The sequence below is a fragment of the Notechis scutatus genome, chromosome 4, assembly GCF_049901735.1.
Source record: "Notechis scutatus isolate UNSWTSFEM ecotype Mainland chromosome 4, rNotScu1.2, whole genome shotgun sequence".
Classification (NCBI taxonomy): domain Eukaryota; kingdom Metazoa; phylum Chordata; class Lepidosauria; order Squamata; family Elapidae; genus Notechis; species Notechis scutatus.
This window is the reverse complement of record NC_142012.1, coordinates 52,344,078-52,367,760: the sequence shown is the minus strand read 5'-3', so window position 1 is coordinate 52,367,760 and position 23,683 is coordinate 52,344,078. Positions and strand designations below refer to the sequence as shown.

General features: G+C 45.3%; 1 protein-coding gene across 2 annotated transcripts in view; it reads right to left on the bottom strand.

The window, feature by feature from the left end:
- PPP2R2C (protein phosphatase 2 regulatory subunit Bgamma) overlaps positions 1-23,683 on the bottom strand; it is a 38,143-nt gene that overhangs the window by 10,768 nt on the left and 3,692 nt on the right. Inside the window, exons 2-4 of one of the 2 annotated variants that reach the window (XM_087963469.1) lie at positions 13,939-14,033; positions 9,399-9,496; positions 168-333 (exon numbers count right to left, since the gene is read on the bottom strand). In XM_087963469.1, the coding sequence (XP_087819595.1) occupies positions 168-333; positions 9,399-9,496; positions 13,939-14,005 (331 nt within the window). In that variant the 5' untranslated portion in view covers positions 14,006-14,033. The remainder of the gene's footprint in view (positions 1-167; positions 334-9,398; positions 9,497-13,938; positions 14,034-23,683) is intronic. The other variant, XM_087963468.1, reaches the window with a different exon arrangement.

Sequence of the window (23,683 nt, the reverse complement as noted above, 5' to 3'; positions counted from 1 at the left end):
TCCTGTTGGGGTGGGGGCTTCTATTCCTGTAGCTCACCTGGGAAGGGAACATTTTCTGCCCCATGGGGCATATTTTGTGGGTCAGCAAAGCTCATGGGAATTCAAGATTGTCACACCTGAAATCTACCTGGCAGACTATCAACAGGGTTGATCCTACAGTTTTTTACCGTTCGTTGACAGAAGAGCGTGGGCTGCGTTCTGCTGTGGCAACCATTTTATCTTGTTTATTTTTTCCTCTATTTCCAAACTCTTCAAATAGTCAAATTCAGGTTCATGGCTCTGGAAGGTGCTGTAAACATTGTACTCGCCTTGGCAATAAGGTGGATTTTTGTTCTGCAAACAAGAAAACACGACAATCAGGATTTATCTCTGCCTTCCAGCTGGACCGACTGCCAGGACAGGCAGACAGCCTTTTTGGGACAAGAAGAACATCTTATAAATAAAATGCATATAAAAGGTTTTATAGGTGGCTGTTGTGGTTAGCCGGCAGCAGGTGCAGACGGCTGAGGAGAGCGAGGACTCAGATGACCGGGCCAGGACCATTAGGGAGTGGACTGCTGCCTTCACAGATTGTTGGGGCTGGCAGCAGTGATGAGGAGGTTTCCCGAGGAGCCTGTGCCAAGTGCGCATATGCGCAGGGCTGCTCGCAGGAAAGAGCAGCTGCAGCAGCATGGGCGACTCGGGAGTAAGGCTGCAAGGTAATGGCCCCTCCTTCAGGAAGATAAAAGCCAGCTGTGAAACAAACGTTCTTTGCAGGAAGCAAAGACATTTTGAAACTCAGCCTCGTGGACATTGCAGTATCTTAATTGGTATTTGAAGACTCTTGTGTTATAAAATATTTCTAGATAACCTTATCTGTTATTCTTGGCAGCCTTGCACAGTTTTGGCGAGGCTCGTGCTTATCAAAGTTAATTAGTTTGCAGCAGCCTTTTAACTGGGGATTCGTAAGAATCATTAATAGGTTTCTGTTCCCTTTGGTTCGTGTTTGTTTTATTGGAAAAGGGTTTGGGTCAGAACAGGTGGCATTTACCACCTGCTAAGTTAGCTAAAATGTTTTAAAATGTGTCTAGCAAATGTTGGAAATGTAATCAACAGTTGGGCACATTTCATCATATGTGGTGGACTTGTGCTAAAAAAAATGGGGCAAAAATACACAGATGGCTAGAAAAGATAATAGGGAAACCCTGAATGAAAGAAAACTATAAAGTTTAATAATTTAAGGTCTAATATAATCAGCAAAAAACTAAATAAGATTTTGATCTTTGAAAGATATAAACTGACTAAGCGTCCAGATAAAATTGAAATATTGAAACTTACAGTAAGACTTTGAAATTAATTATAAGGTGCAAACAATTTCTTATATATATAAATATAAATATATCCTGTTTTGATTTTTATAAGACATAATATAATTTTATGATTTTCAGAAACTGTACACTAGGTGACATTAATGCAGATTTTAACCCTGAACTGTTTTTATCAGGGATGATATCAGAAAAAATTGACAAGAAAAGTATGCCTTTAGTATTACGTGTCTTAACAGCAGCGAGGATTATCTTTGCACAATACTGGAAAAATGAAAAAACACCACAAGATGAAGAGATAATTAAGATATTAGATTGTGCAGAAATGGATAGACTTACATTGAAAATCAAACAGAAAGAAGAAAACAGAATATTAACGAACACGGAACTTGGAAAAAAGGGGTGGAGAGTAAGAATGGAATCTGTATTGTTAAGCAAATTAAATACCCAGACAACACAATGTTTATTAAGCACTAAGAAATGTAATTGATAGAAAATTAATAAATTTTATTAAAAAAAAAAAAAGAACAGACTTGGCGATTATGCCCACCCCAATGCCAGACTCTTGAGGGGACCTCCACTTTGCTCTGCACCAGTCCACTACCCTGTTTCCCCGAAAATATGACCTACCCTGAAAGTAAGTCCTAACTTGATTTTTACACATGCGCCCAATATAAGCCCTACCTCCAAAATAAGCCCTAATTAAGATCCCGCCCACTCCAGAGTGGAAAAGTAAAAATTAAGCTTGCTGCCTTACTACTTACCTTTGGACGGTTGTAGCCAAACCTCGCACACCCTGACACCTGCCTTGCTGGCCCATTTCTTCTGCAGCCAGTAAGGCTGGCCAGGCTTTCCTGAAGACCTATGGAGCTGATAACAAAGCTCCGGATCGACCCTGAGCTCTCTTATCGGCTGCAGAGGCCTTCAGGAAAGCCTTGCCGGCCACAGAAGAAGAAGTTCCTGAAGGCCTCTGACAGCGAAAACGGAGGCCAGGGGCGACACGCACAAGTGAGGTTAGTCAGTGGATGACGTCCCCCCAAAATAAGACCTGGTGCTTTTTTTGGTGGCAAAAAAAAATAAAAATAAGACAGAGTCTTATTTTCGGGGAAACATGGTAACACTAGGGCAATTTTCAGGGCTTCCCCCTACTCTTGTCCCATGCATCTTCTGGTGAAGATGAGGTGCCCAGACAGATTGACTGAGCAGCAGACTTTCCCACTAAGGTTGGGTTAGCGTGGCAGCTGCTGCCGGAAAACCTTTCAGAATTTAGATTATATCCAACAGCAAACTGCTCAGTGAGGGACGCAAAGGTTTTCCTGAAAAAAATAATAATACATGACCAGGTTTGGGAATCGATTCTCAAACAGCGAATGGCAACTAGGAAAGAAACCTGCTCGGCAGTGGTGGGATACTACCGGTTAAGCCCGGTTAGGCCAAACCAGTAGTAAAAATGCTTACCTGTTTGGCCGACGATCAGCTAAGAGGATAAAGAAGAGAAACGTGTGGGATTGGCCCTCCCACCTGCCCCTGTGCTTTTCTCTTCTTTATCCACTCAGCTGATCGGTGTGGCAGGCCTCAGCTGGTGTGGGGAAAGCTGCGTGCGTATGTTAGGTGCGCGCACGTTAGGTACACGTGCATTAGGTGCATATGCATGAGGTGCAACGCACGTTAGGTGCACAGGTGTTAGTGTGCACCTAACCAGTAGTGGAACAGGTAAGATCCCACTGCTGCTGCTCAGGGGGAAAAGTGGAATTAAAACGTACCCAAACTGGGGAACATAACTGTTCGAACGCAACCCATGCTTTTATTTCTACCTCCGCAGATCTATTAAAAACAGGAAGTCTCCCTTCATTGATCACAGAAGACACGGTACATTCTGGATCGGTGTGTGTGTGTGTGTGTGTGTGTATGTGTGTGTGTAGTGGGGTGGGGATGGTGAGAGGCAGCCTATCAAGGAAGAATATTAAGGGGAGATACTCATCTGTTCAGGCCAAGTCTAAGAAATGGGGCAGCGATGGGGGAGCACAAGGGGGCCGGAGGGAAAGGCCGACAGATGGTATCTCTATTTATGACTGTGCGTGGAAGAAATTGTCTAAGCCAACACGCACGTCTGAGAATTCCCGTTGTATATCTTGTTAGCATGAAGGTTCCCCCCCCCTCCCAGTGATCACGCACCGAGCACTGCAATGCAGCTTTTCGGCTCTCCCTCACACTGTCGAACGTGTAACTTCCGGTTGGCACGAGCACAGAGACCAACTCGTGTTACCTGGAGGATTCCTCCGCATGATCCTGCACTTTCAGCTGATCCCGCGCCTTCCTCTACCTCTCCTCTAAGTGCCATTGGCCTGGCCCCAGGATTCAGAAATGAATTCCCTTATGTATTCTCCTAGTTAGTAGGCCGTCGATACAGGGACCGGGCGATACAGTTTGACAGAGGAAGGGCCCAATCTGTGGTTTGCACTTCTGTCATTTGGATTTCTTGTGACTGACTGGTTTGGCGCAGCAGCCACCAAACAGGACAGGGATGGACTAGTTAGGACTGCAGGAAAAAAACCCAGATGAACAGAGTTGGAAGGGACCTTGGAGGTCATCTAGTCCAACACTTCGCCCAAGCAGGAGAGCCTACACCACTTCTGACAGAGGGCAGTCCAGTCTCTTCTTGAAAGTCTCAAGGGATGAAGTTTCCACGACTTCTGAGGGCAACTTCTCTTCTATTGAATATAGGATAACAGAGTTGGAGGGGACCTTGGAGGTCATCTAGTCCAACCCCCCACCCAAGCAGGAGACCCTACACTATTTCTGACAAATGGCAGCCCAATCTCTTCTTGAAAGTCTCAAATGATGACCAGTGGTGGGATTCAAATATTGTTGCCACTGGTTCAGTAGGCGTGGCTTGGTGGTCGCGCTTTGTGCACATGCACACACTTTGCATGCACGCGCACACCAAACGCACACTTTGCACAGGCGCAGAGGCATTCTGATTCGCCTCCTGCAAGCCTGCACGATCCCAGTCGCTTCAGCAATTGCCGTGCAGCGCTATTCTGTGCCGCGCAAAGCATCTGCGCTTCAAATTCAGCAGATAAAAGGTGAGTATGGGAGCCCTGGTGGGCAGGTGGGCCCAACAGCAGAGCGGTGGAGAGAATCGGTTAGGTCTCCGTTGGTCATCACTCCTACCAGCTCACCAGAACCGGGCCGAACCGGTCGAATACCACCACTGGTGATGACACTCCCACAACTTCTGGAGGCAACTTCTGTTCCATTGAATGTAGGATAACAGAGTAGGGATCTTGGAGGTCATCTAGTCCAACCCCCGCCCAAGCAGGAGATTCTACACCATTTCTGACAAATGGCAGTCCAGTCTCTTCTTGAAAGTCTCAAGTGATGAAGCGGCCACAACTTCCGAAGGCAACTTCTGATCCATTGGTTGATTGTTCTCAATGTCAGAAAATTCCTCCTTATTTCCAGGTTGAATCTCTCCTTGATCAGTTTCCATCCATTATTCCTTGTCTGGCCTTCAGGTGCTTTGGAAAATAGCTTGATCCCCTTCCTCTTCTCTGTGGCAGCCCCTCAAATATTGGCAGGCTACTATCCTGTCTCCCCTGGTCCTTCTCTTCACTAGACCAGCCAAACCCAGTTCCTGCAACTGTTCATTGTATGTTTCAGCCTCCAGTCCCCTAATCACCCTGGTTGCTCTTCTCTGCACTCTTTCTAGAGTCTCAACATCTTTTTTATAGCATGGTGACCAAGACTGGATGCAGTACTCAAGGTGTGGTCTTACTAAGGTTTTAGTGAGTGGTATTAGTACCTCCCTTGATCTTGATTGTATCCTTCTGTTAATGCAACTTAGGATTGCATTGGCTTTTTTGGCTGCTGCAGCACACTCACACACACTCGCAACCAGCCTGCTTTCCACTGAGGACCTGTATATTGGGCGGGTCAGAAAGAGGGCAGAGAAAATATCTAGAGACACCTCACATCCTGGACATCAACGGTTTCAACCAGGGGTGGGATTCAAATATCTTAACAACCAGTTCTGTGGGTGTGGCCTCATTTGTGGGTGTGGTCATATGACTCGGGTGGGTGTGGCTTGCTGACTGTGCGTGGCTTGGTGGTCATGTGACTGGGTGGATGTGGCTTGTATGTAAATATTATAAATATTTATGTAAATATTGAATTTTTTATTTTAAAAAAGAGCAACGTTTACCCAAAATCAGGCAAAGCAGGCAGGCAGGTTGAGTTGCTCACAGAATCACAGATTCACTCAGAGATCTACCTTTCTGCAATCTGCTACCTGAATCTGCACTGAAAAATAGAAGCTTCAGTCCTAAGGAAGGTTCAGCTCTGCTTTTAGATTTGCTAGAAAGCAAGAAATCCACTGATTTCCTGCTTTCTAGCTAATCTAAATCTCCCAGCACAGCAGAACAGCTGATGGTCAGGGGAAAGAAAAGGAAAAATAGCAACTTACCAAAGGCAGGCAAGTTGGATGGTGCGCGTGCCAGGTAAGGAGTGAGTGGAAGAAGAGGGGAAGGGCCAGCCAGTGGCGTGATTTGCTGGTTCTCCAAACTGGGCAGAATCATAACAACCAGTTCTATAGAACTGGTCCGACCAGGTAGAATCCCACCCCTGGTTTCAACTTCTCCCTTCTGAATGCTGCTACAGGGCATTGCAGACCAAAAAACTAGACACAAATATATGTCTCCCCACCACCCACTGCTAAACTTCTAATTCCCACTGCACTGTCTTAGGCCTAAAGATATTTACCCAGGTAGTAGTATCGTATTGCTATTATCCTCCTCATCTTCTCATCTTTCTCGACTTGTCATCTTTCCTACTATTTTCTCCTATGAGTATCTTATGATTTATCACTTGTTGCTTGTATCTGATGATTAATGATTGTAACTATGATTTATGATCTATCATGTATCGTCTTGTTGTTTGTGTGTACACTGTGAGCTTATGCACTGGAGACAAATTCTTTGTGTGTCCAATCACAGTTGGCCAATAAAGAATTCTCTTCTCTTCTCTCCTCTCTTCTCTCCTCCCCTCCCCTGTTCTATTCTACATTCCATTATTCTTCCTCTTCTCTCCTCTCCTCCTCTCCTGTCTCCTCTACTCTTCTACTCTACTCTACTCTACTCTACTCTACTCTACTCTACTCTAATCTAATCTAATCTAATCTAATCTACTATCTTTCAGGAAAACATCACTCAGCCTTGCTGTTCTTCTGCCCAATAGAGTAAGATCAAATCCATGCTGAAAAACCAGATAGATGGTTGAAGGAAGAGCCCCTCCTGCTGGGACCAAACCCTTTGCTCGATGTGTCCCTTCAGGCTCCTCTGTAAGTGGAAAGAAGCAGCCCCATTGAAACATTATCTGCAAGCCACCAAGAGGTCATTGGAGGTCCAAGGTGTCTCCAAGCTACCAGCTTCTGTGTTGCTCCAGAACACCAAGGTCTTGTAAAGAAGAATATGTGTAGTTCCATTGATATGAGCGGTCCTGGGGGCTCTCTGAGCTTCGTGAGCCTCTTGCAGGTGTTTCATGACCCAAAGTACATAACCGCATCAGTGCTAGAAGGGGGTTGGATTCACAGAAAGGAGGAGGAGGAAGAGGAGGACAACGACGACAGTGACAATGACAATGACTGTGAAGTCCTTGGTGCTCTCTGAGCTTGGTAGTTTTCTTGCAGACGTTTCATGACCCAACTAGAGAACAGCATCAGAGCTAGAAGGACGTGGGATTTGCAGAGAGGAGGAGGAGGAGGAGGAGGAGGAGGAGGAGGAGGAGGAGGAGGAGGAGGAGGAGGAGGAGGAGGAGGAGGAGGAGGGAGGAGGAGGAGACTGTGGGGTCCTTGGTGCTCTCAGAGCTTGGTTGTTTTCTTGCAGATGTTTCATTACCAAACTAGATAACAACATCAGTGCTAGAAGAGAGTGGAGTTTGTGGAGGAGCTGCCAAGCTGAGAGAGTGCTCCTCCTCCTTCTCCTCCTCTTCCTTCAGCATCCATAAATCATTAAATGGTGCATTGTGCCTGCTTGTAAAGGGGGGGGGGAGGAGGAGAGAGGAGGGGAAGGAAGAGAAGGAGGAGGAAGAGGAGGAGGAAAAGAAGGAAGAGGAGGAGGAGGAGAGGAAGGAAGAGGAGGAAAAGGAGGAGGAGGAGGAGGAACGATGATGACTGTGGAGTCCTTGGTGCTCTCTGAGCTTGGTGGTTTTCTTGCAGACATTTCATGATCCAACTAGGTAACAGCATCAGTGCTAGAAGGAAGTGAAATTGGCAGGGCAGAGGAGAAGGAGGAGGACTGTGGGGTCCTTGGTGCTCTTTGAGCTTGGTGGGTCTCTTGTGGATGTTTCATGACCCAAACTAGGTGACAACATCAGTAGCAACCAAGCTCCGAGAGCACTAAGGACCCCACAGTCCTCCTCCTCCTCCTCCTCCTCCTCCTCCTCCTCCTCCTCCTCCTCCTCCTCCTCCTCCTCCTCCTCCTCCCTGCAAAAACCCCTTCCTTCTAGCACTGACGATGTTGGGTAACCTCGCCAAGAGGCTTGGCTTCAAATCTGCATTAATGGATCAGAACCGGGTCCCTTGCCTCCCCACTTGGTGTATTCTGCGCTGACTCAGTTTCTTTGAAGAGCCCTTCCTAAAATTACTCCCTCCGCCTTTCTTTAGAGGTTATTCATATGCTCCCCTGGCAAGTCATTCTTCTCCTGCCTTCTGTGCGGGGGGGGCATTCCTCCAACTTGGGAGGGTTGCATAAGCTCTTCTTACAAATGCAACCCCTTCGCGTGGCAGGATCTGATGCCATTCCCGCTGCCCCAGCTAGCTTCTCCCTCGTTGAAAAAGGCGGCATGGCCCAACCTCTCCCAAATAATTCTTTTTGCAAGCTTTTCAAATGAAGCCAACAAGGGAGGGCTTTCTCTGCGTGGTATTGGTAGCAAACACGACAAAATAATCCAATGTGAAAGTTTAGTTTACTTTACTTTATTGTCATTTGCACCACGTACAACGAAATCCAACACCATCTTCAGTGCACATCATGACCATGAAAATAAACACAAACACACATCCTTCACACTCCACACATTGAACTGAAAACCCCCAACATCGCACCAACACTGCACTGTATAGTAGAATTCAAAAGAGCCCTGGGACAGAAGCTGTTTTTCAGCTTATTTGTCCTTGTTTTTATTATTATTCTGCACCGGCTGCCAGATGGTAATAGTTCAGATCTTTGAGGATGTTTTGAACTTTCTTAAGGCAACAGGAGCTATAAAGCTCTTCCAAAGAGGGGAGAGGGCAATCCAGTGATCTTCTGGGCAATGACGTTAACCCTCTGGAGCACTTTCCTATCTGCCTCTGTGCAATTGGCAAACCCTACAGAGGTGCAGTAAATTAAGATACTCTCTCTGGTGCAGCGGTAGAAGGTCACTAGCAGTTTTTCATCCAGTTGTTGTTTCCTGAGAAGCCTCAGGTAGTGTAATCTCTGCTGGGCCCTTTTGACTAGGGCTGCAATGTGAGCACCCAGGTCAGGTCCTCTTTTAGGGTAATGCCCAGAAACTTAAAACTGGCCACTTGCTCCACTCAGTCTCCATTGATAAGCAAGAGCTGGATGTCTGATCTGTTCCTTCTATATAGTCCACTACTAGCTCCTTGGCCTTATTGGTGTTGAGGACCAAGTTATTGTTTCTACACCACGAAAGCAACCAGTCAACCTCATCTCAGTAGGCAGGCTCATCCCTCCCCCGGAGATGAGTCCTACCACTGTTGAATCATCTGCAAATTTAGCAATAGTATTACTAGCGTGAGTGGGAATGCAGTCATGCACATCAAGAGTATAGAGTAAGGGACTCAACACACAACCCTGTGGTGTACCAGTGTTAAGAATAAGGGCTGTACTCAAAGCAAAACTGAAAGCAAAACTCCCACAAAAAAAGAACAAGAAATCAAACTCTTGGAACTTGGGGATAGAAGGCGCATGGAAAGGTTTTGGGGTACCTGGAATTTGGTAACAGAGAGGAGAGCTACTCGTAGTACAACACTTCAAGAAACAGAGATTTTCTGACAATAACTGGAGATGTTTAAAGGGGGAGAGAAAAACATACCTCAGGCTCCCTCTGGAATATAACAACTCGTCCACCTTTGTCTCCTGTGGCTAATAATTCCCCCGTCTGGTTGAATTCAATAGTTGAAATAATATCAGCTACGGAAGGGAAAAGAAATAAGAGCAAATTATATTGATGCTGCCTCCAGTGTCCATCAGAAATATTCTGTGCATTTGATAAGGCAATGGTCAGATAGCAATAGCAACAGCACTTAGACTTCTATACCGCTTCAGTGGTTTGCAGAGTCAGCCTATTTGCCCCCAACAATCTGGGTCCTCATTTTACCAACCTTGGAAGGACAGAAGGCTGAGTCAACCTTGAACGGGTCAGGATCGAACTGCTGGCAGTTGGCAGAGTCAACCTGCAATACTGCATTCCAACCAACAGTGCGCTACCACTGCTTAAGATACTCCACAAAAGCAGAATGTCGTGTGACTGGCTTCTCTTCTTCTCTTCTTTTCTGGAGTAAATACAGGGAGGGCAGTGGTGGGTCCTTCTCCCAGGAGGAAGAACCACATCCCTGCAGGGGGGGCAAGAGGACCAGCATTTGGAAAGCACTGGCTCCATCCAGCACCCCTAAAGTGGTCTTGCTGTTGATGTCAGCCAGCTCAGTCCAAAACCCGGCTGAGGCCCTGAGACTCGACTCCGTAAGACGGAGAGGCATTGCGACGATGGACATGTTCAAAACAAGTGCAGGTTTGCATCTGATACTCCATCCGCCACCAGGATGAGTTTGACCCAGGGGTGGGCTGCTACCGATTCACAGCGGTTTGGGCGAACCAGTTGTTAATTTTACATCTGGTTTGCCAAACCAGTAGTTGCAATGACTGGCTGGCCCCACCTGCCCCTGCCTCTTCCAAAAGTCCCCACACCAGCCAGGTTTGGATCCCAGGTAAGTGCAGGGCCTGTGTGAAGCCTTGGGGAGGGAGAAAAACAAGCCTCACAGAGGCTCTGGAAGCTGGAAATGGACTCGTTTCAGGCCTCCAGAGAGCCTCGGGAGCCTGGGGAGGCTGTTTTCGTCCTCCTGAAGGCTTGAGGAAAGCCTCCGGAGCCCAGGGAGGGTGAAAACACCCCCCCATCACCGTAGTGCAGGAGGCTGACTAGGCCACGCCCATCATGGCCACACCCACTCAGCAACCAGGGAGAGAACAGGTTGCTAAATTTTTTGAAGCCCACCCCTGGTTTGACCTCTACCTGGGAGGGAGACTCCCAGATGAAAGAATCCGTGAAGGGGAGCAGATGAAGCTTATCTTGAAGGTGTATTGGAGTCCCCAGATGTCTTACCTGGATGCCTCCAATACCCCTTCTTGGGGACAGTTGAGGAACTGACTCTTGGCTTAGACCACAAGAATTCTGCCCCAACCCAACGAAGTAGGGTTACATCTCTCACGAACACAGCTCTTCTCAGAATACTTGGGTAGAGAAGCCGGGTGCTTGCTTCAGCAGAAATTTCACACTCTTACGACGAATTCAATAATAAAAATAAATAAATTAAAAAAGAGAGCTATACAGGTAGTCCTCAACCTTCAACTGCAACAGAGCCCGAAGGTTTCGGCGGTTATGTGAGACGTGCGTTAAGTGAATTTTGCCCCCGTTTTGCAACTCTTTCCCCCCCAATTGTTATGTGAATCACTGCGGTGGTTAAGTTGGTAACCCGGTCGTTAAGTGAAGCTGGGTCCCTCCCCCGTTTACTTTGCTTTGTCAGAAGGTCGCAAAAGGAGATCACGTGACCATCCCAGTTCACTGCGTCGGTCATAAATGTGAGTCATTTTGATTATGACGCCTTTAAAATAATCGGACCCAGGCTACAGGCTGTTTGATTGAAATTGAATTTATACATGTTATACAGGCGTGGGATTCTATCCTGTCAGACTGGTTCTATAGAAACGGTTGTTATGATTCTGCCCAGTTCGGAGAACCATCAAATCGCGCCACTGACTGGCCCCTCCCTTCCCCGCCCACTCACTCCTTACCTGGCATGCGTACCATCCAACTTGCCTGCTAAGTTGCTGTTTTTCCTTTGTTCTTTCCCCTGACCATCAGTTATTCTGCTGTGCCGGGAGATTTAGATTAGCTAGAAAGCAGGCAATCGTTGGATTTCTTGCTTTCTAGCTAAGCTAAAAGCAGAGCTGAACCTTCCTTAGGACTGAAGCTTCTATTTTTCACTGCAGACTCAGGTAGCAGATTGCAGAAACGTAGATCTCTGAGTGAACCTGTGATTCCATGAGCAACTCAATCTGCCTGCCTGCTTTGCCTGATTTTGGGTAAAAGTTGCTCATTTTTTAATAAAAAAAATTCAATATTTACATAAATATTTATAATATTTACACAAAAGCCATGCCCAGCCAGTCACACGACCACCAAGCCACACCCACAAATGAGGCCACACCCACAGAACCGGTTGTTAAGAAATTTGAATCCCACCCTTGATGTTATATCAATAAAACAAATAAAAAATGATAATAAATGTGAGTCAATTGTGAAGCACCTGGGTGTAAATCATGTGACCATGGGGATGCAGCAATGGTCGTAAGTATGAAAACGGGTCATAAGTCCGTTTTTTTCAGTGCCGTTGCAATTTCAAATGGTCACTAAATTAAAAGTTGTAACTCAAGGACTACCTGCAATTACAGGAATTGATCATCAGTTCCCATCCTTATTGGTAACCTTTCCTATACTTCAGTGGTGCCTAACCTTTTTGGGCTCCTGTGCCAAAAATTGTGTGTGTGCTTGCATGCTTGTGCTTGCTTGCCAGCACCCAAAAGGCAATGCCGCGCCACCCATGCCCCCTACACATTCATGCGCAAACCCCACCCACCTACTCCCTTACCTGCGCTGCACCTCACAGCTGATTTCTGGCCAGTCTGAGGCCTTTTTTGGCCTCCCAAAGGCTTGAGGAAGGCTTCTGCAGGCTTCTGCAGGCTTTGCAGGCCAAAACCTAGCCCCATTTCATCACTTCCGGTATTTTTGGAAAAACAGGAAGTGATGAAACAGGGCTAGTTTTCAGCCTGCGAAGCCTGCAGAAGCCTTCCTCAAGCCTTTGGGAGGCTGAGAAAGGCCTCAAACTGGCTGAAAATCAGCTGTGAGGCATGCACATGCACAGTGAGATAAGTTTGCCTGCAGCTCGCATGCTGGCACAAATGGCTCTGCGTGCCACCTGTGACACGCGTGCCATAGGTTCATCACGGCTATACTTGATAGTTTTAGTCCTGCACCCTTTCATGTGTCCTTGTATCCCACCCTCCCTGGCTTTTGTTCCATTCAGACATGCATGTCCCAAAGGTGCTTTTTCAGGAGGCGACTGGACTTTGGCTCATCTTGTGAGATGTGAAGTCTATAACTCACCTCCTGTCCTCCTGCGTACTCGCAGTGCTACGGAGGCCTTTACAAAGCCAACTTTCAAGAAATGTGAAGTGTAAAAAATCACCCTCAGGGGCATACAGATATGAGAGCTGGAAGGGACCTTGGAGGTCTTCTAGTCCAACCCCTTGCTCAATGTTCTGACCCAGCTCCTCAAACACGTCAAACCCTCTGAAGTGAACTTAAAGATTCCTTTAATTAGGTGGGCCGGCAACCCCGGCAAAAAGTTTCTCTCTCACCACAGGCTAACTAGTCTGGCCGGCTGGAAGATGAATAGTTGTCTGCCACATCTATTCATCTCTGCCCCCTGCCTTTTATCCCCAGAGCTGGGATGGGGCTTCACTAGCAGTGGTGGCTCTTCTGTCCCAAGGACCGGCACATAGATTTCCACTGCTCTCCTCTCCTCTGCCTTCTGCGTATCCACGCATCAGGCTGTTCCTCCTCTTCCTCATCAGCCACCTCTAGATTTGGGGGCTCTTGACTCTCCATCAGATGACTGATGGATGACCCAGGCTCCATCTCTCTCTCTTCCAGCTCTAATCCCTCTTCCCCTTTGGAGCTCTCAGGTTGCCTTACTGCTGACCCTGACTCCCAGGACTCTTCCTCCTCTGATTTGGCTGATGGAAATTTCTCCTTAGTTCCAGGTTACTTCTCTCCTTGATGAGTTTCCATCTGTTGCTTCTTGTTCTTCTTCTCTGTGGCAGCCCCTCAAATATTGGAGCCTTGCCAGCATGTCACCCCTAGTCTTTCTTTTCATGAAACTGGACATATCCTGTTAAGGTAATGAAGATTTAATAGCTGACCAGCTGCTGTAAGGCTGTAAGCCAAGATGATGAACTGAGGATGAGTCAGCAGGGTACTACCACTTTAAGAAGCTGTCTATATAAGGGAGGCCATGTGAGTCTCTCTCTCTCTCTCTCCTCGTGTTCTATCTCCATTGTAGTTCTCCATGTTGACTTGAAGATTGATTGATGGCCTGGTATTTGCCTAACATGTGTATGTATATGTCTTGTATATAAACCACTGTTAAAGGACAAAGCCTCTGTGGCCTGTGCTTTACTCCTGGGTTGTCTCACAATACCCAATTCCAGCAATCATTCTTGATATGTTTCAGCCTCCAGTCCCCTAATCCTCTTTCCTGAGATCCCTCCGCCCAGAGGCTGGACTCCTTCCCACTCACCTCCAGAAGTGCTCTCTTCATCAGGGGGTGGAGACTCATTGGCATGGCAGTGGAAGGAAGCTTGCATGGCTGCCACCGCCCATGCTATGCCACTCCTGTGGAGAAAGAGAGGACCTCAATTTCCAGGGCTCCAAATCAGGAACTTTCATGGTACAGGCACATCAAATGGCGCAACATCCCTCCAAACCAGGGGTGTGAATCAACCGGTGTAACAACCGGTTTGGTGAGCGTGCGCTTTGCGCATGTGCACAGAGGCTTTACTACTGACCTTTTCCTGCAATCCTGCAATCTCCCTGTGTGTTAAACAGCTGATGTGCAGCAATCTGCTGTGCCGCACGAAGCAGCTGAGCTTAAAAACCAGGAAATAAAGGTCAGAATAGACCCAGTTTGCTCTGACGATCAGGTGTTGGACAGGTGGGTCCAACAGCTGATTGTCGGAGCAAACTGGTTCGCTCACAGATGATCCTCAGAGCTACCGGTTCAGCCAAACCGGGCCAAACTGGTAGAATCCCACCCCTGCCTCCAACCTAGGAAATGCCAATCACCTTTCTTGGTGGAAAGGATGAGGAAAAGCTACTTCATCTACATGGTTCCAGGTAGCAGGACCGGATGACCATATCTCTGTGTCCACTTTGTAGTGTTGGAGAAAGGGAGGAAAAGAGGGAAGGAGAACCGTTTTCTACCCTGGATGTGTTTCCATGATGTGAGCCTCAATGATTCTCAGGAGTGGCAAGGACCAGAGTGGCAAGGAAGAGAGATCCTTCCATTCCTCACCGTTCATTCAGAACTGAAGAAGCTTCTTGAATGAGAAGCGAAAACATCTTCAAGGAAAAAGCAAAGTCCAGTTGCCTTTTGAAATATGCAATTTGAACATATGCAATTTCTGATGGTTTTCACCTCTAGTTTCATGCTTCTTACCGCAAGGAAACGAGTAAGTACTTTATGATCATGGTAACAATAATTCAGAAATAAAACTATTGACCACTTTTCAGCAAAGGTTGAAAGAGAGCTGGGATTCTATGAGTGTTATGCTTCGGGTTTTTATTCATTCACCCTCCAGAAATTCATCAGGATTTTAAATCATTGTAATATTATTAATATGAGTCAGAAAATTAGAAGTGTTATCCTCTGTTACAAAGGAATCTATGCCAAATGTATGTCCCACTTTTAGAGTTATCCACTGAAACCTTTAAACGAGTATGAAGTATATTTGACATTCCAACGAATGGAATAACCTGAAAAAAAATATCGATGTAATGTCCACACATGTTGGTACAAATTAGTCATTATCAATAAAGAACAAAAATACCGTTGGTATGTAACAGTAATATATATCCTCTACCACCCACTCTGGTGTCCAAAATATCTTTCATTGTCCAATAAACCCAGCCAATAATTCCAACATTATTAAACAATCCTAGGCTGCATTAACAGAGGGATAGAATCAAGATTGCGTGAATTATTAACACCACTTTATAAGGCCTTGGTAAATGCCACACTTGGGATACTGCATCTAGTTTTGGTTGCCATGATATAAAAAAGATGTTGAGACTCTAGAAAGAGTGCAGAGAAGAGCAACAAAGAGGATTAGGGGGCTGGAGGCTAAAACATACAAATAATGGTTGCTGGAATTGGGTATGTCTAGTCTGATGAAGAGAAGGACTAGAGGAGACATGATAGCAGAGTCTTCCAATATCTCAAGGGCTGCCCCAAAGAAGAGGGAGTCAAGCAATTCTCCAAAGCACCTGAAGGCAAGACAAGAAGCAACAAGATAGAAACTCATCAAGGAGAGAAGAAACGTAGAACTAAGGAGAAATTTCCTAACAGTTAGAACAATTCATCAGTGGAACAACTTGCCTCCAGAACTTGCCTCCAGAAGTTGTCAATGCTCCAACACTGGAGGTTTTTAAGAAGAGAATGGACAACTGTTTGTCTGAAATGATATAAGGTTTCATGCCTGAGCATAGGGGGTTGGACTAGAAGATCTTCAAGGTCCCTCCCAACTGTGTTAAATAGAAAAAAAAAAAAAAAAAAAAACGAGGACATCATATAATGCTGATGTAGCACTCTAATTGGTGAGGAGAAAATTTCATCTGTGTAATAACCCTAATTAGGAGTATCGTATTTTAATCCAATAACAAAATTTAATAGAGAAAATGATTTTCTTTATTTATTTGCTTACTTACTAGCTCTATACCCGTGCTTCACTACGAAACTATGTGATCGGGCTTAGTTTTTGGGGAGGAAAATAAGGGAGGGGGGATTCTGCCTCTGCCTACCAGCATCCATCAGTATTCACCTGGCTAGTGTCCTGTCAGTGTGTGAGAGAGTTGAGGGCTGTTTGGAAACTGAAGCAGTATTTGCTGTGTGAGCAAGGAGACAACAAGGAGCCTGGGCATGGCTTAGCTCAACTGTTCTATACTAAAGCTGCTCAGTGCTGTGAAACTAAAACTGAAACTGAAACTCCTCTCCTCTGCTTGTGTTTTGCATTTGGAAGAGATTTTGTTTCAGGTGGGGAGGGGGAGTAGAACTCCTTAGCATCAGAGCCTCTTAATAATAATAATATAGGAAATATTAATGCTCTAATGGTCATTTCAAAAAAATCCTTTCTTAGTGAGCACCTAGAAGCCAAGAGGAACATACGTGCCAAATTTCAAGCTTGTAGGTTTTACGGTTCTGGAGATTTTGTGATGATGTGTGAGGGGTATTTCATATATATTTGCTTGCTTTTTCCCCGTCATGGCATTGATGTTTCATCTTTTCCAAACCTTTGGTTTAACAGAACCCATATTTGTATATCTTTATTTCCTTGGTAAACCTCTGGACTATAGCAAAACAGGAACTACTAATGCCTTGGTATTAAAGGTGGCTTTTAGTTTTTCCAGCCCTAGTAAGAAAAAAGAAGAAGGAGAAGGAGAGGAGGAAGAGGTGGTGGAGGAAGAAGGAGGAGAAGGAGGTGGAGGAGGAGGGTGGGGAATACATTCCAGTCTTGATGAGCCTCCAAAAACAACTGAAAATTGAGGATCTAAACCTACTCAAGAAATGCATTAGCCTAAGTGAGGATGAGTGACTTTCACTAAGTAGCCAGTCTGAACCATTAATGATGTGAGATCTCTGAGGATAAGTCCTGAACATGGATGCCCCTTTAGCTGAGCATCAAGCAATACTTTAATCAATCAGAACAGGCTGGAAAGGACATTAGAGGTCTTCTAGTCCAACCCCCTGCTCATTTTAGACAATGTCTCTTCTTAAAGCATCCAGTGATGGATGCACCCACAACTTCTGAAGGCAACTTCTTGTTCCACTGGTTAATTGTCCTCCCGGCTAGATAGTTTCTCCTTAACACCAGGTTGCTTCTCTCCTTGATGAGTTTCCATCCATTGCTTCTTGTCTTGCCCTCAGGGGCTTTGGAAAATAAGTTGACCCTCCCCCTCTTCAAGGTTAAATCAGTTGCACCTAAAGGGATTATATCGGAAGAAAGGTCACATTTTCCAAAAGAATTTCATCCCTTGGGGAAAAAAATAACAACCTAAGATTTAATCAAAATTGGCTGCCAATTCAATAAACTTGATCTTTCCTTGAACTGGGTTGAACAATTGAGCATTATATTCATGTTGTCCCTGGGAATTAATGAGAAACTTCTTTCCTAATTAACCCCCCTAATTTCTAAACTTCTAAATTTATAATCTAATTAAGAGAGAGGAAAGCTTCCTGCAGAGCTAATAAAAGCGAATGCAGAGGAGTGATTTCACTGCAGAAGCAACTCTTATGAAGTTATGTTGAACATCTGTATGGAAAACCTACTGAGTGGCCAGAACACAGCAAGCCTTGTCAAAGGAACAAGATGGCTATTCATAATGCATCAAAAGAAATGAGTATAAATAAGATTAGATTATTTATTTCCCATATGGCGAGGGAGTCAGTCACACAGTTTATTTATAGTATTTCAGGTTTTGGATATCTAGGTTTGCATGTCTAGAACCAGTTCCAAAAATTCAGTCTTTACCATATCAAAGACTTCTTTGCTGTTTGTAGAAAATTAGCACCCACCCCTCTCCTAGAAGAATGAAATTATTTTGAGAAATATTTTTAAAAAGGGTAGAAGATTCTATTTCCCTGGATGAGAAATGGAGAAACATGTTCCTGGGAAGCAGCCCCCACCTTTCTGAATACCCCCCCTCCCCAGCAGATATTTTTTGCACATTAAGAAAGACTGGGCCAGCCTGTCTATAAAACAAAAGAGATTCAGCTTCAGGAGGATGGGACGAAGACATGATTCTCCAGGACATAATAGGATTAAACCCACTAGCATAGTGGTCGCCAACCGAGGGTCGGGGATCACTGGTGGTCCGTGAGAAAATGTGGGGGTCCACAGAGAAATGTCACCCCATAAAGCAATTAATCCAGGCTGCGCATGAACACAAGGCTGTGCCACCCACGTGGCCCATGGGAACACAAGGCTTGCATTGCTTGCATTGTGAACAACATGAGGTAGTGAGGGGAGGGGGGAAGGGGAAGGGGGGGAACTTGCCCCACTCGCCCCATGTGCCTCGCCTGGCCACCGGGCTGCTTCTTTCCGCTTCTTTCTTCTTCTGCTTTTGGCTGCACGCAAGGAAAGCAGCAAAAGTCTTTCTTTCTCTCCCCCCAAACTCCACCAGAAATGAGTCTTTGGGACCCTGCAAGGCATCCTGCTCCAAGGGGCTGCTCTGGCAAAGACTAATTTCTGGCAGACTTCTGCTGCTTCTGCTGCTTTCCTTGCATTAAGCCAAAAATCTCTCTCTCCCTCTGAGAATGGAGCTGGAGACAGTATCCTGCGATCCCAAACAAAGAATGATCGATCGGTAGGAAAACAGGGTAGGGAATTTTCCTGCAGACTTTTTGGGGGGTTTCCCCAGGGTCTCTGGTCCGCAGGATTTAAAATTAGGAGTTTGGTGGTCTCTGGGGTCCAAACGTTTGGCGACCCCTGCACTAACACAGGGCTGTCAAATTCCCAGCCCATGGGCTGGATACGTCATGTGCTGGCCACACCCATGCCCAATTTAGTGAAGGGGGGAAAATCCCAATACGTCACGTGACACCACTGTGACATGAGTTTGACATTTCTGCACTAGCAACAGAGCTCATTACACTACATTGCACAATCTCCAAAGGACATTGCATCAGAGTCCAAACTTCAACCAAACCTGGGAGCTCAGACAAACATGACCCCATGGGAATCTGACAACAGCCAATAGAATACATGTTCTTGCACAGGAACAGGAAGTTCAAGTGCAAAGCCCAAGAGAAAATATAAATACTCCTCACTCTCAATTCCATGTAGTCAGCTACCCAGAAACAAATGTAGTTCTTTCCAGTCAGCCTCCATGTTTCCAGTGTCTTTCTCCCAGCTTGGAACTGAACCTAGATGGATATTTCTTCCAACACATTTTTGAAGAAGGGGCATCAAAACACGTTGATTTTGGTCAATGGCGAGTTGATTCTAATGTCACATGATTTGCACGTATATTGGCAAATCACAAAATTAACTGGATGTTTAGTGAATATTTTGCACACAACATAACAAAACATAAGCTATGTGTAGAGTAACAGTCATGTGTCATGCCCCTGTCGGAGTCTGAGGAGGAAGATGAACAGCTGAAAGGGAGCAGGAGTGTAGCTCCGTTCGCTGTGGAGGAAACTGGGGAAGGGCAAAGTCTGGCTGGGCAGAGCAGGAGAGGTAGAGTTCAGAGGAAGACCCAGAGCCACCCCCTCTTCATCCTAGGGCACACAGGGAGGAATGGAGAAGGGAGCAACGTGGGTTGCATGGCTTATGGGGGAGGAAAGGGCCCTGATTCCCTTCATTAGCCACACATGGGAATGAGAGTTTAAAAGAGATGCATGCTGAGTGTGGCGTCTGCTGGGAACAAGTTTATCTTGTGTTGACTTTGGTTATCTGCGTTCCTGGCATCCTCCCAACCGTGTTGAATTACTGCCATTCCTTCACATCTGGAATTCTTGCTCCTGCCCTGCCAAACTAATTATCTCATTTTGCCTTGATTGGACTTACAGTTACACTGTTTGTTGACCACATTTTGGACTTGATTCGCTGCAGCCAAAGGCTGTTCTTGGGAGAGTTTTTCTCCAGCCAGAAGGTAACCAGGACATTAGGGGCAAGGAGCTAATAAATTGATAATTGATAATTGATAATCTTGACTGTGTTGCCTTTGTGCCACACCCCTTTGGGTCATCACAGTCATGTGTCACTGTAGAGAAAATTTTGTCGAGTGACCAGGAAATGAATTTAAATATGGAGTTATCAACAGCTATTTTTACCAACTAAGCTGCAATCTGTTTTTTAAAAATTTTGTTATATTTTACATTACCTAATATTTTTCATTTTCCTCCTCTGTTTATCGCCTTAGGATTTGCAACCAGCATTTGCCTTCAATGTTTGTACTCCCCAAATAATAATAAACATATTTTTGAACCGCAAGGAAATGCTGTGTTTAATTATTTATGCCTTACTATTACGATTCCAGATTAATATTGAGAGTTTCAAGAACCATTGACGTCACAAGCTTCAGAGAAACTCAACTAAGTACATGGCCAATTCTAGATTCTGCCTGAAAGTAATCCCTCTTGAGGAATTTGAAAAACTCCAAATGCACTATTAAAAAAAACCCCCAAAATTGTAATAGAACAGAATTCCATAGAAAACAGTGATCGAAAACACCATCAGGGCACACCAACGTGCCTAAGCCAACATTTTCCAGACCTCCCTGAAAGATAACAAGATCCAGAAAAATCAGATTTCAAAAGGAGATCATTCCAGGGGCACGATCCATTGCAGAGAAGGAATTCTTCCAGCATCCCAATGGGAATTTACAAAAAAAAAAAAAAAAAAAGAATATGGAGTATGTCCATTCTGTTGAGATGGGCAGAAATCACCAGAGGCAAGATAAGCTGCATATAATCTGGTCGTCATGCCTTATCGGGCTTTTTAGGTGATAATCTAGTGGCTCAGTGGCTAAGACGCTGAGCTTGTCGATCAGAAAGGTCAGAAGTTCAGCAGTGCGAATCCCTAGCGCCGCATCATGGAGTGAGCTCCTGTTACTCATCCCATCTTCTGCTAACCTAGCAGTTTGAAAGCATGTAAAAAATGCAAGTAGAAAAATAGGGACCACTTTGATGGGAAGGTAACAGCGTTCCGTGCGCCTTTGGCATTGAATAATGCCAGCCACATCACGGAAATGTCTTTGGACAGCGCTGGCTCTTCGGCTTTGTGACAGAGATGAGCACCGCCCCCCTAGAGCCAGAAATGACTAGCATGTAGCATGCTTTTTGAACTGCTAGGTTGGCACAAGCTGGGACAAGTAACAGGAGCTCACTCCATTACGCAGCGCTAGGGATTCGAACCTCCGAACTGCCGACCTTTCTGATCAACAAGCTCAGCATCTTAGCCACTGAGCCACTGCATCCCTTCATATGGAGTCAGTAGATCCCATCAGACTGGAGCAGGGGTGCTAATATTCTGGAAAACAGGAATAAAATTCAAAATGATCTTAATAAGATCCAGAGAAACGACTAAAACTGACAAAATGATGGGTATAACCAAGACTAGGACAAAACTCTCCTACAAGAAACATGTAGAGACAGAAGTACAAAATTACAGGGAGGGAAGGGACCTTTGCCTTCTAATCCAATCTTCTGCTAGGGCAGAAATCTCCAAGCTATCCCAGCCAAAGAGTTCTCTAACCTTTTCTTGAAAGCCTCCAGTGATGAAGCATCCACAACTTCAGGAGGCAGGTTGTTTGAGTGCTTCATCAGTCTCCCAGTCAAGATGTTCCTCCTTATTTCAAATTTGGATCTGCCTCCGATAAGCTCTCAGCTGCTGGTGGAATGGGACAACTCGCTGCAGCCAACTCACCACAAGACAACTTGACATGGCCAACTCATCAGGGGACAACTCATTGCAGGACAATTCAACAATTCCATTTAATTATTTAAAATAATTTTTAAAAATATTTTAATTTTTGTCATTCATTTTTCATGGTGTCCCTCCTTTGGTTTCCTTTCTTTAAAGATTCTATTCTACCAATTCTTCAATATTAGTGTAACTATTGTCGTGCGGCAAGTTGTCCGGCAGTGAGATGTTCCGCAATGAGTGGCTATGGTGAGCTGGCCTCAGCAAGTTGGTTATAGTGAGTTGGCCATGATGAGTTGGCCATGGTGAGTTGACCATGATGAGTTGCCCATGGTGACTTGGCCAAAGTGAGTTGGTGATGGTGAGTTGACCAAGGTGAGTTGGCCATGGCAAATTGGTCAAGATGAGTTGGTCATGGCAAGTTGGCCATGATGAATTGGTCATAGCATGGCCATGAATTGGTCATGGCAAGTTGGCCATGGTGAGTTTGTCAAGGTGGGTTGGCCATGGTGAGTTGATCATAGTGAGTTGGTCATGGCAAGTTGGCTATGGTGAATTGGTCATGGCAAATTGCCCATGGTGGGTTGACTATGGTGAGTTGACCATGGTGTTGGTATAGGCTCCTTGCTGGTTTTCATCCCATCCTTTGGAGAATCAACCCACACCCTCTTTCCTGGCTAGTCCTTAAAGTATTGGAAAGCTGCTATCATGTCTCCACCTTCCTTTCCTTAAGTCTTTAAAGGTAGCGCTTGACCTGTGACTGGTCCTTTCACAACCATTTGAAATTATGATCAATTTTTTAAAAAAACTTCTTCTGGTCAGTCTTCAAAGTTATGCCTACTGCACCCCTCACCTGCGGCACTTTGGTCACCTGTGAGGCATTCAATAATCAGCTTGTATTTACAACCCTGAATTGCAGCATTCCAATTGTAGTCAAGTCACTACAATTTGTGACTATTTTGCGATTGTCCAACAGAAAACAGCAAAAACAACCATTGGATATGCCATACTTGCTTTAACAACTATGTGGTTCACTTAAAGACCATGGTGACTCGTTTCATGGCACATTTCACACACGTGCTCAAAGCCTCACACACCTGGCATAGTCTTTTTGTCAACTCATAAAACATTTTGTATACACAATAGAAAGAAGGGGGGAGTTTCAAAGAGCAGGCAGCGGTGTGGATTCAAAAGTAGATTCCATTCATATTTTCTTCAAAGACTGATTAGATGACTGAAGCTTCTGCCGCAAAATCTAATTGGAGAGCATGATCGATGACCCTTGGCTATGGACATTTTTCGTTGGATGATACACCCAGAGGGGTGGGGGGAAAGCAGGACAAGGCTGACAGTGAATTACATATCTCAGAGTCGGCTACGCCTAGGTTAGTGCCGGACATAGAATGGTAGCTTCAAATAAATCCTCTTTAGTTTTGGGAGTGTGGCTCGAGGCTCATGATTTAATTGGAGTAACTGCCAGAACCCTGGCACTTTTCACATTTCAATAGAGGTAGTCCTCGACTTACAACAGTTCATTTAGTGACTGTTCAGAGTTACAATGACACTGAAAAAAAAGGGACTTTTGACCATTTTCCACACTTATGACCATTGCAGCATCCCTGTGGCCACGTGATTTCCATTTGGATGCTTGACAACTAGACTCACATTTACAACGGTCGCAGGGTCCTTGGGTCACGTGATCCCATCTGATGAGCAAGGTCAATGGGGAAGCCAGATTCACTTAACAACCAGGTTACTCATTGGTGGGATTCAGCCGGTTGTTAAACTTTCTGAGCAGTTTGGGGAACTGGTTGTTGGAAGAAATCAGAGGATCGGTGTGTC